The 17,857-nt window shown below is 38.4% G+C and overlaps 1 protein-coding gene across 1 annotated transcript; it reads right to left on the bottom strand.

The window, feature by feature from the left end:
* Positions 1 to 8,712: 8,712 nt before the first annotated feature.
* ubfd1 (ubiquitin family domain containing 1) lies at positions 8,713 to 17,344 on the bottom strand. The gene is made up of 7 exons (XM_067420526.1): positions 17,193 to 17,344; positions 16,018 to 16,299; positions 13,678 to 13,886; positions 13,490 to 13,555; positions 12,002 to 12,107; positions 11,840 to 11,922; positions 8,713 to 9,712 (listed from the first exon to the last, which is right to left on the bottom strand). The coding sequence occupies exons 1-7, from the start codon at positions 17,206 to 17,208 to the stop codon at positions 9,602 to 9,604; spliced, it is 873 nt and encodes a 290-aa protein (XP_067276627.1). The 5' UTR covers positions 17,209 to 17,344; the 3' UTR covers positions 8,713 to 9,601.
* Positions 17,345 to 17,857: the final 513 nt, after the last annotated feature.

Raw genomic sequence — 17,857 nt, forward strand, 5'->3', positions numbered from 1 at the left:
TATAAAACTTTAAATAGTATTTGTAAATATATGGTAAAATTTACTCTTTCTTTTCAGTTAATTTATTACAGTAATAAATTGTGTAAATTTCACATAAGATATATAGTTCCAACTTAATCTTAATTTTACAATGTATAAATTACATGAATTAATGTAATAGATTTTACAATACCACAAAGTAATTTTTTTCAGTGTATCTTTAGTACTACTACTAATAATCAATCAAATATTTATGTAATAATAAATACTTTGTCCTGTTCCTTTTACTTATTGTTCTTTGTTAGCTGAAGCTGATTAAACACAATGTAAAGTCTTACGATGTAAAATACATTACTGTCCCCAATCCCCACACAAATCTATGAAAACCACTAAAAATGCTGTTTTATTCATGCTAGCCCAGTAGTTGGCAATTTCACTTTGTAAAGAAACACACAGTGCTTATTGAACATGTAGTACACATACACATGACATCACATCACCATTTTCACAAATTTGATGATAACAGTATTGTTTTCAAAAATGAGCTCTCACAGGTTCAGCCCTTTTTTAAGGGTCAATGGAGACTCCATTCCCAGACGGCCAACTGATTAGGGAAAAGATCAGCAACACACAGGTAATTCTGTTTGAGGAAGGACCTCCTTACTCAGAGACATGTGGTGGCTACCGTCACTTCCGCCAGGGCCTATGCGCTGAAGTAGAACCTCTTGTCACCTGGCACTCTTCTTGGTGAGAAGACCCCAGGAAATGCCTGTTCGGGTCTGTGCTCTCCTTTTGGACAAAGGGTTGGACAATGGCTGTCTCTATTACCCTGAATGTTTAGGTAGCCGCTATATTGGCTCAACATGACCTGGTGGACTCTAAAATGGTAGGACAGCACGACCTGATCTGCAGGTCTTGGGGCCTTGCAGTGGTGGTATTTACCCTGCAGAAAGCTCCCTTTGAGCCCTTACAGTCCTTTTGAGTTGTAAGTTTCTTTCAATGAAAGTGACGCTCTTGATTGCCCTGGCTTCTATCAAGGGCGCATAGGACTTAAGCCAATTTTGGTAATGAAGTGTGCCTGGATTTCAAGCTGGCTAACTCTCACGTGTTAACCTGAGACCCCGGCTTATATATGTGCCCAATGTTCCCACCTCTTCAGGTGCTGAACCTGCCTTAGAGGAGGCAGACCCAGCCTTGGTACTGCACAGGGATGGAATTTAGCACCCGCCACCAGCCAAATGTGGGTGATTTTGAGTTGTGAGGGTAAACGCGCTTCACCTACCGGCCACCGTGGCTGGTAAATAAAAATAGCATTTTTTTCTGTTTCACCTCTTTGTAAAATTTGTTCAATGCATGTGAGTGCTCCCGTATGTTCTAATATGACCAGTCATTTTTGCCGTCATCATCCAGGTGTAGAGCCAGAAGACGCAAATGAGAACTTGCGCGCTTTGAGACGATCTGTCTCTGTGCACTCATCCGAAAGTGCACACAAGTCTCACAGACCGCAAATAATGAGTTCTCTTTCAAGTCTTGCACTTGTATGGACAAACTCACACAAGAAGTATGTCAACATGTCAATCTTGATAAGTATTCTAGCAGACATAGTCTGTATATGCCTTAAGTGAACTTTATACAGCCATGAAAGACAATGCATATCCTTGGATTAGGTCTTAAATGGGCAGTAGCCTGCTGTCTGTTTAATGTCAAACAAAAGATAAGGACATCTATCACTGCTCTTGATTGAATAGCTTTTGTAAGTTTAATAAGGATTAATATTTAATTAAAAAAGTGAGTTATTTTACATTTGATTAATTTAGTACATTTCTGTACCTTTTTGGAGGCATCATGTGAGTGAGGTCAAGTTAAACATTTTAGTTTGAATTGTATTTTATACTGTGCATTGTTGCAATGTGTTAAATAAATATTTGCATAATTTGTAATTGTAATAGTTACACAGTCACAGCCACAAATGCAATGGTAATAATTAGCACACTGTAAAAAATGTGTTGGTTTTTGTTGGTTTAACTTAAAAAAGTAAGTTGCCTAAAATTTTTGAGTTTATTGAAATTAATAATTTGAGTTGATACAATGAAGGAAATTTGTTTAATAAATAGAAACTCAAAATATTATTGTATCTGAACCACATACAAAAATTGATAAATCATGAAAATAGCACTATTTGGCATGTTTCACTGCATCATCAGAAATAAAACACACACACATTACCCAATATGCTTACAAAATCTTTTAATAATATTTTAATAAAGGTTATCGAATCTCAAAAAATGTTAATTGTATTAACTCAAAATTTGAATTTCAATGAACTCAAAATTTTAAGGCAACCAGGTAACTTTTTCTAAATAATTTTTTACAGTGCATAATTTATCTCAGTGTTTCGGTTTTCGGCCTTGGTTAGATATCCTAACTTTGTGGGAATAATTTGGGGATGACCCTTTCCTGTTGTTTAAGGAACTTGATTGGCCTGCACAGAGTCCTGACCTCAACCCGTCAGATCACCTTTGAGATTAGATCTGAGACTGTGAGCCTGGCCCTCTTGTCTAACATCAGTGCCTGACCTCACAAATGACCACACATTCCTAAACCTTGTGGAAAGCCTTTTTTCAGAAGAGCTGAAGCTGTTATAGCTGGGCCAACTCCATATAAAACCTTATGGATTAAGAATGGTTTATGTGCATGTAAAGAGAGACGTAGCAAACATTTGGAAAGACAGATGACGATGATAAAAAAAGACAAAAAGAAAGAATTAGATAGAGCCCGAAATAAAACGAGGGTAAATTTCGGAGCGGCTTTTCCGAGGTGGAGGGAGCTCATGTCCTGAAAGGATTAAAAACCGATGCACAGTTGGCCACATTTCTGCTTGACAAGTAAGTATCCCTGCTTGATTCGTTTCATTTTTTAAGAACTACACAACTGTGTCAAAACTCTAACCGCATACCTGTTAGCTGTGGAGGGAAGGCTGTAGCGCAGCAAAGAACAAGGGGGAGTGTGACCTGTGAGTTGTGCTTGTTCAAATGTTCAGGCTCAGTCAACATTTTCTAAAAACTCCCTACTGAAGCTTTAAGGGAGTGTTTACATGACACAGTTTTCAACTAAAAATGTTTTATAAGTTTTTATATGTTTTGGCCGTTCATATACACAACAGCAACAACAGCATTTGTGGGTATTTCAATGTTAAAGTTTTTGAAAACAATATCATCATCTCTAAACTACTAAAACACAATTTTTTGAAACCGGTAATGTCATGCACATGTGTATTATGTGTTCAACCATAGGTGTGCAATTTTTATCGTCTTTTTACAAATCTGTATGAATGAGATTGTGTTGACAATGTTGCCGTCTGAAGAGAAAAATCTCTTCAATTTTTAGTACATCGTTGTTGTGTTAGCATGTGAACACGTGACCAAAACATTCCTGTAATTATGGCTGCAGTTACTATCAAAAAAGAGTTTTTCAGAAATTATGCATTACAAATTATTTTTATTTATAAAATCACAGATTACCATCTACCAGATTACCATTTTGAACCATCAGCTGTCCAGCTATGTGACAAACAGGTGCATCTTGTTATGTATGTTTAAGGTATTTTAAGAGGTGACGCAGGGTTACGGTTCACAAATTCCATATGGTTACGGTAAACATTCCATATACTTAGCAACAGTGTTTTCAAACATATCAACTTGCATCAAGAAACTGGTATTCAAAAATAGGTTGTGGTTAGGAAGACTACTTGAACTGACTGTTTGCTGATGACAATGAGGAATTTGCATCTGACATGTAGCCTATGAATGGTTCCTTTTTAAAGTCAAACAAAAAAGTAAAATAAATGACAAATTGCTTATGATGAACCTCTTCTGCATGTTGCTTTGGATACAATAAATTGCAAATCAAACTACATCAAATTGAATTTTAATTTATTATTATTATTATTTTTACATTTTTTATTTGTATTGGCATGTTTTATTGTTGATGTTTTCAGATGTGTGTCCTGAATAAAGATTTGTTTGATTGATAATGTTACACCCACATGTCTGCTATCTCTCATTAGAGTGTTAGTAGAGCACTAGACTGGCTCGGGTTAGGATGAGTTGACATTTGTTGCAGTGTTACTTAGAATGGCTATTGGAGAACCATCATAATAGATATAAACTAGACAGCCTACTAATACTCTAATGAGAGTTAGTTGACATGTCGTTACAAAGTTATAGAGTCAACAGAATGTTCAGAAAGGACCATCAACATAAAGTCTAAAATAAATATATGTAAAACAAATGGATAGTTAAGATCTTCTGATCGGTTAATACAGTATTGCAGCTGCTTAAGTCTGTCTAGCAACAGTTAAAGTGCATCCAGAAAGTATTCACAGCGCTTCACTTTTTCCATTTTTGTTATGTTACAGCCTTATTACAAAAATTGATAAATTATTATTATTTTTACCTTAATTCAACAAATAATAACCCCGACAATGTGAAATAAGTTTGTTTGAAATATTTTCAAATGTATTTATTTAAATTTGCACACCTTTCCCCCCCATTCTTCTTTGCAGGACCTTTCAATCTCCATCAGGTTGGATGGGGGCACAGTGATTTTCAGATCTCTCCAGAGATGTTCAATCAGGTTCAAGTCTTGGCTCTGGCTGGGCCACTCAAGGACATTCACAGAGTTGTCCTGTAGCCACTCCTTTGTTGGCTGTGTGCTTAGGGTTGAGCTGTCGCTGAAAAAAACATCCCCACATCATGATGCTGCCACCATGATTCACTGTAGTGATGATATTGGCCAGGTGATGAGTGGTAACTGGGTTTCTCCAAACATAACGCTTGCAATTCAGGCCAAAGAGGCTTGTTTTATCAGACCAAATAATTTTATTTCCTGTGGTCTGAAAGTCCTTCAGCTGCCTTTCGGCAAACTCCAGGCTTCCGTCTGACCACTCTACCATACAGCCATGATCAGTGAAGTGCTGCAGAGATGGTTGTTATTCTGGAAGGTTCTCCTCTCTCCACAGAGAAATGCTGGAACTAAGGCCCTTCCCTCCACGATTGCTCAGTTTTGCATACTGGCCAGCTCTAGGAAGAATCCTGGTGGTACCAAACTTTTTCATTTATGAATGATGGAGGCAACTGTACTCATTGGGACCTTCAATGCTGCAGAACATTTTCTGTACCCTTCCCCAGATCTGTGCCTCGATAGAGTCCTGTCTCTGAGGTCTACATAAAATTCCTTGAACTTCATGTCTTGGTTTCTACTCTGACATGCACTGTTAATTGTGAGACCTTATATAGAAAGGTGTGTTCCTTTCCAAATAATGTCCTATCAACTGAATTTACCACAGGTGGGCTCCAATCAAGTTGTAGAAACATCTCAAGGATGATCAGTGGAAAAAGGATGCACATGCGCTCAATTTTGAGTGTTTAAAGGCAAAGGCTGTAAAGACATTTATAAATGTGATTTTTGCCATTTTTTATTTTGAATAAATTTGCAAATATTTCAAACTTATTTTACATTGTCGTTAAGAGGTATGGTATCGCTTGTAGAATTGAGGGAAAAATAATAATGAATTTAACCAATTTTGGAATAATGCTGTAATATAACAAAATGTGGAAAAAGTAAAGTGCTATGAATAATTTCTGGATGCACTGTATAATGCAAAACACCTGTTAACATTAGGCTCCACTGTAATGCTTAATTGAAGTACTGTACCCAACAGATACAATAAAACATTTTTTTTTTAAATCCTATTTTCAACCCACTTTGTTGTTTCAAACCTGTTTAAGTTACTTTGAACTCTGTTTCTGTTGAACACAAAAGAAGATAATAAAGATTGTAATCAAACAATTCATGGTATTTGACTTCAGTGAATACTATGGAGGACAATGGGGTCCGAATATGAACAATTCAGAGGTTCCACCTCTAGAGTTACCAACATTCTTTTAAAATCTTTTATTTTCTTATCTTCTTTTCTAAAATCTTCTCTATCTGATTTTGTGTTCAACAGAAGATAGAAGCTCGTACAAATTTGGAACAACAGAGTAAATGATGACAAAATTTTCAATTTTGGTAGAACTATCCCATTAAGATAATATTTTTGTTATACGATTTTTCTTTTTTATATAAGAATTTAAAAACAAATCCTCATCTGTGGAATTTTTTTTAAATTGTTTTTTTACACATACTCATTAGATCACATGGCGAGAAACTGTATTTACATGTTTAAAGCTAAGCAAAAAAAAATCTTGAAAAACAAACAAAATAGGTTACCTCATATTCCTATACTGCTGAATGTGTTGACTATAAAAATCCATCAGAATAATTCACTTAAAGTTGGCATGAAACAATAGTTGCAATAGTTCTTTCTTCCATATTTTGATATCTATACATTTATAAAACAGCTTCTCAAACAAGAAAAAATGTGAGGCTGGACTTTTTTTTCCTCCATGGGGAATTGATTGGATGTTTGTGTTTTTTTTTGTGATTCCATGTGTGACAGGCTGTCCCGCCCTGGCGCCAGTAGTAAACATCTTCAAAGAAAACGACCCTGCCCCAAATGGAACCCTAAGCCCTAGCTATCATCCTCCGAAGTCCACACTTTCACCCATTGCTCTGACTGCTGCGGAGCTCACTTCAGTGCATAGAGGGCAAATATTGGCTGCAAAAAGGGCATTGGCAAGCACCCTTTTGAAACCTAAAATGACAACTGGGATGGGATGGATGCACACAAGAGGGCCATTGAAAGTCCACAAGATATTCCACCACTTCTTATGACTCTAATGAAGTCTTCTTAAAATTGTTCGCTTATGCTGCTGTTGTAATCATTTGTAAATCACATTGAATAATGAGTCTGCTAAGCAAATAAATATTTTCAAAATAGTGCATAACCACAACATTTATATGCAGTCAAAAAAATCTGCCACCATTGAATTATAAAGTTTTATCTGCATTGTGCGCAGTTTTAAGATGTATTGCGCTTCAAAGTTTTTTTTAATTCCATTCAAATTTGTAGAGAACCTTTTTGTTTTCCACATAAAAAGTCACAGTCAACTTACAGTAAATAAGTTGTCACAGAATACGAATGTGTGAATAAGTCAATTTTTGGGCAAAAATGTCAGATAGTATTTTATAATTCCAAGGTGACAACTCATCAGTAGTGTTGGGGAAAGTTACTTTTGAAAGTGATGCTTTAATTTAAAGTATTGCGTTACTAGCTAAAAAAAAGAAAGAAAAGTGACTAATTGTGTCCGTTACTTTTTGTGGAAAATAATGAATTACTTTATACGGGCTGTCTTTTTTAATAACAAAAAAGTTCAATTTTTTTCCAATGTAAAGGCACTTTCACACGCAAAGTATAATGCAAATTTTGCTTGTACAGTAGAGGGCGCTGGTCAAACCTTTCAGTTGTGCTGCTTTTCGTATCGCAAAAGAATATAACAAGAAAAAAAGTTAAACAGTCTTCAGCAATAAAGACAAAAAATAAAACACAAATATGATGTTTGTAGTCATTTTTGCTTACTAGTACTAGTTTGCTTACTAGTACGGTTGAATTGGATTATCAAAGGTCAGCAGCAAATACATTGTTTAATAAAATGAGATTAAAAGCATGTAGTATTTTACATTCAATTATTGAAGGTTTGAGAAACATTGAGTTTGCATTTCAGTGCTATTTATTCAGAGAAATACGGTTTTATCCGAGTAAGATGAGTAAATACACGTTTAGTCTAGAACCACAATAAGCATCATGTTCAAACACTTACAATTTCTCTCATCGTGGGGAGGAGAGCGGTCAGTCAATAAATGGGGAAACAAAGTAACTTGCGTTACTTGAAGAAGTAACTTAGATATTGTTGGAAATTTAAAAGTAGCACGGCATTTTACTCATTACTTGAAAAAAGGTCTTAGCTTAATAGATAAGGTAAAAAGAGTAATAATTCAGTTGTGTAATACCACAAGCACATTTTAGGTTGTTTCTTTTTCTTCTTAACCTAAGATCTACACCTGTGATGCATGACGACAGCAGATTTTTAAAAAGCAATAGACTTCTAAAACCAAGTAGCAAAATGCATATTCAATTTATTTTATAGTAATTGAAATAATACATCTGAGATATGTTTAATTAAGCCCTTTTGATAAAATGAGAGCTTTAATATTTAAGGCAAAACAAAAATTGCCACAACAAAATGAGCTGTGAAGGAAAATAACATATTTCAGTAAAACTAATATTCCTAATTAAATTTCTAGCTGTCTGTTATCAACTGTCTCGTCTATAATATGGGGCCATAGAAACATAACTTGAAAAAAAGATATGACATTTTTGCATGTCAAATAAATGAGATAAGTAGAATCCCATTCCAAAGTTGTCTTTTGCTGCATATAATTAATCAGCAGTGTAATGGTTTAATCTTCCAAACATTTTTAATAATAATAATTCAGTGAAACTACTTTTCACAATTTGTAAAAGTAGTCATAATCCCATTCATTAATAGTTAAGACTGTCACACTCAGTAAACAATTCACATACCAAAACTCTACTGTAAAAACTGTAATCTTTATAAGTATGAAAAATAATTGGTTACTTTAAATTATGTAGCATACTAGCTTGAACTAAATGGGTATATGCTAAAATGTGTGATTTAGGAGGAATATTAATTGTAAGTTGATGCATTGAGTTTAGATTTGTTTAAATGACCGTATATAAGCAAATTTATTACAGAAAGGTCACTGAAATTCTTCCTTCCTTTGGGCTTTATTGAAATAAAAATGTTTGTATTTGGTTAGCACCGTTTGAAAAAACAACAACATGCATGATCAAAATAGTCACTCATCAGCAACTTAGTTATACGATTGTGTAATAAGGGCACATCAACACTGTTCTCCTTTGAGAGGAACTTGGGCTTAGGACATTGGTGCATTTAACAATAAAATATTAAAAAGATATTGCCTTCTTCAAAGGATCACTGTGCCCAAAGCACGAGGCAGAGCAAAAGTACTCTTGGCTTTAGGGTTGTAATTCTACAACAAGACTCCTGCTTTCAATATAAAATGAGATGAGCCTTCCATGTGCAATTACAAGTCTTAAAGACAATTCATTTTTTTAACCACATGAAATGCAACAATGTTTTTTAACCTGGATGAATTCCATATTTGAGCGTTACACCATTGCTGTTTTACATGTAAACTATAATCTGTGCAATGATAAAAGCTGATTGTAAAATCAACAACTGTGTGAACTGTCGACTTTGGCAAGTTTGCTCGAGTTGTACGGTAAACTGAGAAACACTAGATAAAATCTTTCTACTGCATCGATCATTTTCCTTAAATAATTTTTATTTCTTTCAGAATAACTACGAGAAATGTATATGCAAGTTCTGTACAATTTTCTATTTATGCTTGGGATTGCTTAAAAAAAAACGAGTGGTGAAACAGTTTGAAAAACGGGATGCTGACACTTAGTGCACTTAAAACCCCCAAAATATTTTGTCCAATAGCCATCCTTCGGTTTGCTCTGGATATACTTCAGAAAAATCAGTTCTTCAGATTATTGTGTTGGCTCCAGTTAATCTTGTTTTCAATCTTTTGCTCCAAATCCCAATTCTTCAGTGTCTATAGAGGCACATTAAAAATACTGCCATTTTCCAAGAACTGTGTCTTTGATTGCATCAACAAACTGTGCAGGCACCCAGTAGACCCAATATTGTGAGGCTTCTGTCGGACCCAGCTGAAATGCCTATGGCAAAAAACAAACAAAAAAAAGGTTTACACACACACCTACAAAAGTATTCATGCTCCATTTTTCATATTTTGTTTACATATTGCTGCCTTCGAAATTAGTATTGTGACGTGCCATTGTGCACAAAACGCTGCCTTACAAGCCATTGTCTGATAAGACAGCAAGGGAACAAATCAATACTGAGTTTATGATTTGTGCGATGTGCACGTTGTTTTTGTTACTTGAATGAAAAGAGAAATAAACAGAGTTCCCGAGAGCCGATTCCTTGTCTTTTTCCTGCCCATATCTACGAACTTTGATACATTGGTGCTGAAAACCCCGGGAGGATGAAAACCGATCTGCTGCTATGCAAACACTGCCAGCGACGCCATTTGCGGACGTCATCCAGGCACTCACGGGCCTGCATTGGGAACGACATCAGTCGATGCTGGAGATCAGTGATGAGCAGGAGTGGCGTTTCCAGGCACTCTTCCTGGCCCAGCAGCAGGACCGCGAGCTGTTCTGGAGCTGCATCGACCAGGAGGTTCCAGACGGGGAAACAGCATCTACCCTGGCCAAATCCACCCACATGCAGCTCACAGAGATAGGCCTGCAGGACGACCCAGAAGCATTCCTGGACCCGTTTGAGTGTCCTGCGGAGGCATGCGGGTGGCAGCGACTGGCCAGTGCGCCTCATCCCGCTGCTGAGCGGGGAGGCACAGATAACGGCTCAGCAACTGCCAGTCCCAAACCTCCTGATCTATGACGACCTGCGACGGGCCATCCTTCAAGGGTCACTCTGCCCTGAACAACATCATAAGCAGTTCTGATACAGTAGGGGAGAACATCGAGGCCTTCATGATGGCCCAGCAGCTCTGGACACCTGCCGCAGATGGCTGACACAGCAACAGTCTACCAGATTGTCAATAGATTGGCAAATGGAGGAGTTCATTGTGCGGTTGTCCAAAAACACCCCGCAATGGGTCCAGTGCCATAGGCTGGCGTCGCTGGTCAAAGCCATCGAGCAGGCGGACGACCAAATGGTAGCGGGGTTGGCGAAAAGCTGTCAGTGGCTACTCTCTCTCCCCCCTCTCCCTCTTATGCTTACCGGTCTCCCTAAAGGCTGATTCCAGCTGCCTCCCTGGACGAGGGGAGGGTTCTAGTCCCGAGGTCTGCCCAGAGGACGGTTCAAGGAAATACAGGGCGGAGCCTCTGGATCATGGGCACCCTCTAGGAGCAGGGAGCCATTTACCCTTTCTTTCCACGCCAATCCCTTTATCCACTTTTTGCCACTGGGGTGGCGGGGAAGTCTGGGCCAGCCTGTTGGTGGTATGGGGACCCAGATCACTTTATAGATTGTTGTCCCGTGATGGAGGTGGGAACACTGATCCAGATCCCCAACGCGCCCCAGGCTGCCCCCGATCAAGCCAGGCTGTACCAAATACCAGTGAGTAGACAGGGGGTACCTATCCGGCTCTGGTGGATTCAAGGTGTAACCAGACCTCTATCTCCATGGGGAGATTATCACTTGCCGTTGCAGCTCAATTACATATACATTTTTTTTCCTGCAACTGGGCTGTGTTCTCGCCCGTACCCAGTTGAAAAGACCTCATTCAGCACCATATCGAGACTGAGGGTAGTGGTTCGCAGTCGGCAGTTACCAGAAAAAAAGAAAACAAAAGTGGTTCAGGGAAAATTAGAAGTGATGCTAGACATGGGAGTAATGGAAGAATCCTACAGTGATTGGGGCAGCTCGATAGTTTTAGTTCCTAAAACAGACGATCAGTGCGGTTCTGTGTGGATTATCGCATGGTGAACACCGTGCCGAAATTCGATGCATATCCAATGCCCAGTTAGATGGGCTGGAGACATAAGCACACACACACAACGGGACTCGAGGTGAGAACAGAAGCAGAGAAGAACTGCCATAAAGTTAAACCGAAGAAAGTTATTGTGGAATAAAATGGTTTATGATTTGTGCACATTGTGTTTGTTGAAAGATAAAGTGAAAAAAGAAATAAACCAGTTTGAGTTCCCTAGAGCTGATGCATTGTCGTCTTCCTGCCTATATCTACAAACTTTGTTACAGACCAATATAAAGATAAAATGCATAGTTTGATGAAAATGTAGTGATAAAACACATACCATCATGTGATAGTCCTCGTGACCCTCTATTGGCTCAGTCACAACATTTTTGATGGAACCCATCGGGATTTTCTCTGTTCTTTCTGCAGGCCAGAAAAAAAAAATCAAGATCAGCATAAAGCAAGCATCACAAATACATTTTTAATCGAAAGGTGACATCACCTTTTGTTCCAATCCACAACTGATCCTGTTCCAGCTTGAAAGTGAGTCGTACTTTTCCACCAGATTTGTTGTACATTCCCGATAAAGGCACTGTTGGCAAACGTTCCTGTTTGACAAATAAGCGATCACTCAGATGTCATGAGCACGCACAAGTAAATTACACTGTGTCCTTAAAAAGAGCTTTACAGCTGCGTATGTGATATGACTAAACTGACATACTTTACATTACAACACATACAGGGGTTGGGCAATGAAACTGAAACACTGGCCAATATAGCAGAGGTTTCAAGCCTATGTGTGGTGGCCAAACTTGACTGATTCTATATTCCTTCAATATGAGCACTATGTGAAGGCTAAACTAGCAGAGCAACACCACAGCTGTATATAAAATATTGCAATCTACACAACATAATGGGAGACATATTAGATCACCACGTAGGATGAACCATCCAACGGGAGTAACTGTCTAAATGTGATTTCCCGGTCTAACCCGGATTGTATCCACAAAAAAAAAAAAATATATATATATATATATATATATATATATATAAAAGCACAATGCATTGCAGAATTAAATATGCAACTCGACTCTCCTGTTTCCACCAACTGTTTGTCAGGAGCTCCACAGAGTCAATATTAACGGTCGGCTGCTATAGCCAAACCTTTGGTCTTTCATGCCAATGTCAAATGTCAGTTTTATTTGTGCCGACAGTGCAAATCTTGGGCTGTGAAAAAAGTGAAACATGTATTGTTCTCTGATCACCTTAAAGGTTTAGTTCACCCAAAAATTTGAATTCTGTCATTAATTACTCAAGTCATTCGTAAGTCTGTGCCAGGACTTACAGTGTAAACAGTGCCACACTTCTGTGTTCTACAGCTCACCATTGGCAAGCTCCTGTCAGCATCTGGACCATTGTGGTGCTCACGTGAACAGCGTTGGCTAATGGCAAGCTGGTGTTCTGCCATAGCACTTCGAAAGTGCTGCACTGTTTTTACTACGTCAACAGCGTCAGAGACTGGCACGGATCAAAGGAGGTTGTTGAACAAAGTAATTTTTTTTTTTTTTTTGCATGCACAAAAAGTTCTCATCACTTCATAAAATTAAAGCTACACTGTGTGATATTTTCCCACATCTAGCAGTGAAAAGGTTTATGACCATCAAGCGAATAATAGTCTCTGTTCCTCTCAATTCTGGCCACTGTGAATGACTTGATATGTCATTCCCAAAAGGAATTGGTGAAATCAGGCCCTACACCATACAAATAAATTATTGTTGTCTAAAACCAGATGTTTCATTTTTGTTGTCCAACCCGTTATATAGATTTGTCCAAAAGTCTGAGACAACAAGTGAAAATTCTGCTTGTGAGAACATATGGCAGTTTAAAATGTATTGTATAAAGTTCTGGAGGTTTAGACATAATTCATTTTGTATGGCATGTGTGCAGTAATCTGGTATATCATATCTTATGCTTCACTGGTTCTGCTTACCTTAGTTCCTTTTATTGATGGCATGACATCGTCTGGTTTTCCTTTGTCCAAAACTTTTCTATGTTGCTGAGAAAAAAAGTATCCACAACTGAATTTATAAACTATAAGTAGATCAGTATAATCAAAATCATTCTAAGTATAAACTATCCTAATTGCTAAAGTTCACATTGTGCAAATAAGTTTCCCACCTTTTGCCTGCACAATGGCTCCTTTTTGTTCTCCTCAGCTTTAACCTCTTGCTGAATAACTTCTTTTGGTGTATTTACAGCTAGTACATCATTTATTGTAGAGCCAACCACCATAATCTTTGCACCATTTGTAACTTTGATTTCTCTAAGCGTCTTGTCCTCTGGAAGCAATCCTTTGTACATGACTTTCTGCATAGCAGGTGGAAGACCTATTGATGATACAAAAAATAAAAATTGTATTAGGTATTTAATTTCAAAATCTGATCCTGATATGGTCAGGTTCCAAATTATATAACATTATAAAGTCAGTTCCTTTTCATGAAGCATCATATTGACTTTTTATATTTTCCACAGATAAACTCAGACATTACATTATGACCACGACAGGTGAAGTGAATATCACTGGTCATTTCCCCATCAAGGCTCCTGTTAGTGGGTGGGATATATTAGGCAGAAAGTGAACATTTTGTCAAAGTCGATGTGTTAGAAGCAGGAGAAATGGGCAAGCGTAAGAATTTGAGTGAGTTTGATAAGGGCCAAAATTGTGATGGCTAGACGACTGGGTCAGAGCATCTCCAATACAGCAGCTCTTGTGGGGTGTTCCAGGTCTGCATGGGTCAGTATCTATCAAAAGTGGTCCAAGGAAAGAACAGTGTTGAACCAGCGACGAGGTCATAGGTGGCCAAGGCTCATTGATGCACATGGCTGGCCTGTGTGGTCTGATCAAACAGACAAGCTACTGTAGCTCAAATTGCACAAGAAGTTAATTCTGGTTCTGATAGAAAGGTGTCAGAATACACAGTGCATTGCAGTTTGTTACGTATGGGGCTGCACAGCCGCAGACCAGTCAGGATGCCCATGCTGACTCCAGAACTGAACATCAGAACTAGGTCACAGAGCAATGGGAGAAGGTGGCCTGGTCTGATGAATCACATTTTCTTTATATCACGTGCTTGTGTGTCGCTTACCTTGGGAACACATGGCACCAGAATGCACTATGGGAAAAAGGCAAGCCGGCGGAGGCAGTTTGATGATTTGGGCAATATTCTGCTGGGAAACCTTGGGTCCTGCCATTCATGTGGATGTTACATTGACACGTACCACCTACCTAAGCATTGGTGCAGACCATGTACACCCTTTCATGGAAAAGGTATTCCCTGATGCCTGTGTCCTCTTTTTAGCATAATAATGTGCCTTGCCACAAAGTAAAAATGGTTCAGGAATGGTTTGAGGAGCACAATGAGTTTGAGGTGTTGACTTTGCCTCCAAATTCTCTAGATCTCAATCCAATCAAGCATCTGTGGGATGTCCTGAACAAACAAGCCTGATCCATGGAGGCCCCACCTCACAACTTATACCCCTTTTCCACCAGAATGAACCGAGTGCTAGTTCAGAGCCCGTGCTAATGTGAGTTCTAAGTTGGTTCGACTTGAGAGCCTTTATGAACCAGTTTGGCTTTCCACATGTAAGAGAGCCACCGCAGAGCTAGGTCTTACGTCACTGTATACGTCTCATCTTTCTCGCTAGCGTTTTAGCAATGCTAGCGAGGCAGCGGGAAATACAAACACACCAGGCTTGTTCGAGATGCATTGGCGCTGCACAGACCGATCCGTGTATGATATCAAAATACCGCGCGAGCGATTCAAAAGCATAAGGAGTCGTTGGCGCTCGCTCTACTTTGATGTCATACGCAATCAGTCTGCACAGCGCGCACCGATGCATCTCGAACAAGCCTTCCCTCAGTGGCTCATGGCTTAATGATCCTACATCAGCATTAAAACGCTGCAAATCCAACGCATTTGTGCAGCTCTCCATGATTTGTATAGACGGAGATTACAATCCAGCAGCTGTTAGCTTGATTAGCTGCTATTGAAAAAATGGTCACAGGTTTGTGTTCATCTTGTTGATCACGGTAACGCCGCCCCCAGCCGGTGACGCAAGCGGTTCTTACTTCTAGCCCAGCAATGTTTTGGTGTTACTTAAGAACCACTTTTCCTGGCTCGGAGCTGGTGCTTTGGCTGTGGAAACACAAAGAACCGATTTGAAACTAGGCTCTGGCTCCGATTTAGCACCAGCACTGCCTTGGTGGAAAAGGGGTATTATAGGACTTAAAGGTTCTGCAGCTAACACCTTGGTCCAAGACACCACAGCACACCTTCAAGGGTCTAGTGGAGTCTCTGCCTCGATGGGCCAGGGCTGTTTTGGCAGCCAATAGGGGACCAACAAAATATTAGATCATAATGTTATGCCTGATCGGTGTACATAACATATACATTTCATGCCGACTTTAAAGTACATAAGCTGTTAAACCCACAACATTCATGATGAGCGTTACATTACCAGTGAGAGTGTGAATCCTCTCTTTCAGCTTAGCACCGGTGCCGTCTAAAGGAATTTTAAGATCATATTTGTTTTTGTTCCAAATGATTTTCACTTCCACCATCTCTTTCCCCTCATCACTTTCCTCCCCATTGCTGACAGCAGCGGTCTGAGTCGATGTGCTTTCGCCATCGGTAAGAGATGCTTGTTCAGTCCCTGCTACATCTCCTTGTCCGGCAGCTTCACACAACACTTCTGGTACCTTCTGCGTGACCTCAGCCTCCATTCCTACTACCTCACTTCCTGTGGGAACAATTACAGATGAGAGGATATAAATCAAAAGTAGTTTTTTTATTAATACTGATAAGGAAATGGTATGTTTCCAGAATGAGTACTTATATAACATGACAAATCTAATCTAATGACAATTCAAAAAGTATAAATAAAACAAACAAATCCTCCTGGATATACATAAAACGGCTAATATGTATAATGCCCATGAGACAACTAGGTAACTATACAAATCTTACAACAGCTGGATAGATTTAAGCTAGATTCCAAATACCACAAATGGTAGTTTAGATGTATTATTTATTAAATATCCCATCTCTAGTATAGATAGTTTTAAAGCTAGCTGACTTTATCATGTCTCAAGGCGCAAAAACATTTATTATTTGAACTTAACTGAACTAAGAACAACGGTTCCCATGACGGACCCAATTTAAGCGGTGTGTGCTGTAATCGTACACAACTGACTCATCAGTAACTTAGCCAGCCCGCTGTGCTAATATTCGCATGCTCACATCAAGATTGTGTCTCAAAAGTCAGTGAGCTGCCTACATAGACATCATCTTTGGGCACTACGGGCTCGATTGAAACCTTTGTTTAAACGTTGAAAACGCTCCCGTGATCGAATGTTCTAGAAACGTGTGAATGTTTCATGCGCGCTCACGATTCTTCCCTAGGATGCCATCTAGGTAGATCATTCACTAGATTTTGTGACACAGCCGAAGTTTTCGAGATGGCTGTTTGGGCTAATCACAGAATATCTTGCTATTATTTAACCCTGACAAGTAAAAGCAACGTCCATTCAGTGTGATACAAGTTACAAATAACTGCAACTGATGTTATACGCGTATAAATAACATCGCAAAGACAGTGGAAATGGCATTTAAGTACATTTTCATGCTACCTACCATCCTGCGCCGCCATGATGATTGTGTACAATATGAGGAAAGGCTTCTGGGAAAGAGCGTGCTGTCAGTGAATGAGCTCTGCAGCTTCCCGTAGTGACTTTGCGATTTTAAAATCTGTGGCCGGTTGCACAAACTCAAACTGTGTTAGTCGATTTCAGTCTTAACATACTGGCCAAGTTTATGACACTAGTCTAGTGTATGCAACTTATTTTGTAATCATATATTTAGTGACGTAGAGTTCTGGCATCTTCGACAAAAAAGTTTCTTCTACACTTTGAAGAAACAATTACACAATTATTTTCTTGTAATCTCTTTCTAGTAATATCTATCTAGTGTAGGTCGCGTGTGTTTGTGTGTGTGTATGTATGTATGTATATATATATATATATATATATATATATATATATATATATATATATATATATATATATATATATATATATATATATATATATATATATATATATATATATATATATATATATATAATTTTTTCCAAGAAATATTTTGGTTTATTATATTTCAATTATTTAAAGAACTCTAAACTAAAATTTAGTTGCGTGTAAGACTCAAGAGATGAGTCATATGGTGTAATAAGTTTAGAACTGCATGTATGTTTATATATTTTGTTTTAATATTATGTATTGGTTTATTGTCAGTAAATG

Source organism: Pseudorasbora parva, chromosome 2 (genome assembly GCF_024679245.1).
Source record: "Pseudorasbora parva isolate DD20220531a chromosome 2, ASM2467924v1, whole genome shotgun sequence".
Classification (NCBI taxonomy): domain Eukaryota; kingdom Metazoa; phylum Chordata; class Actinopteri; order Cypriniformes; family Gobionidae; genus Pseudorasbora; species Pseudorasbora parva.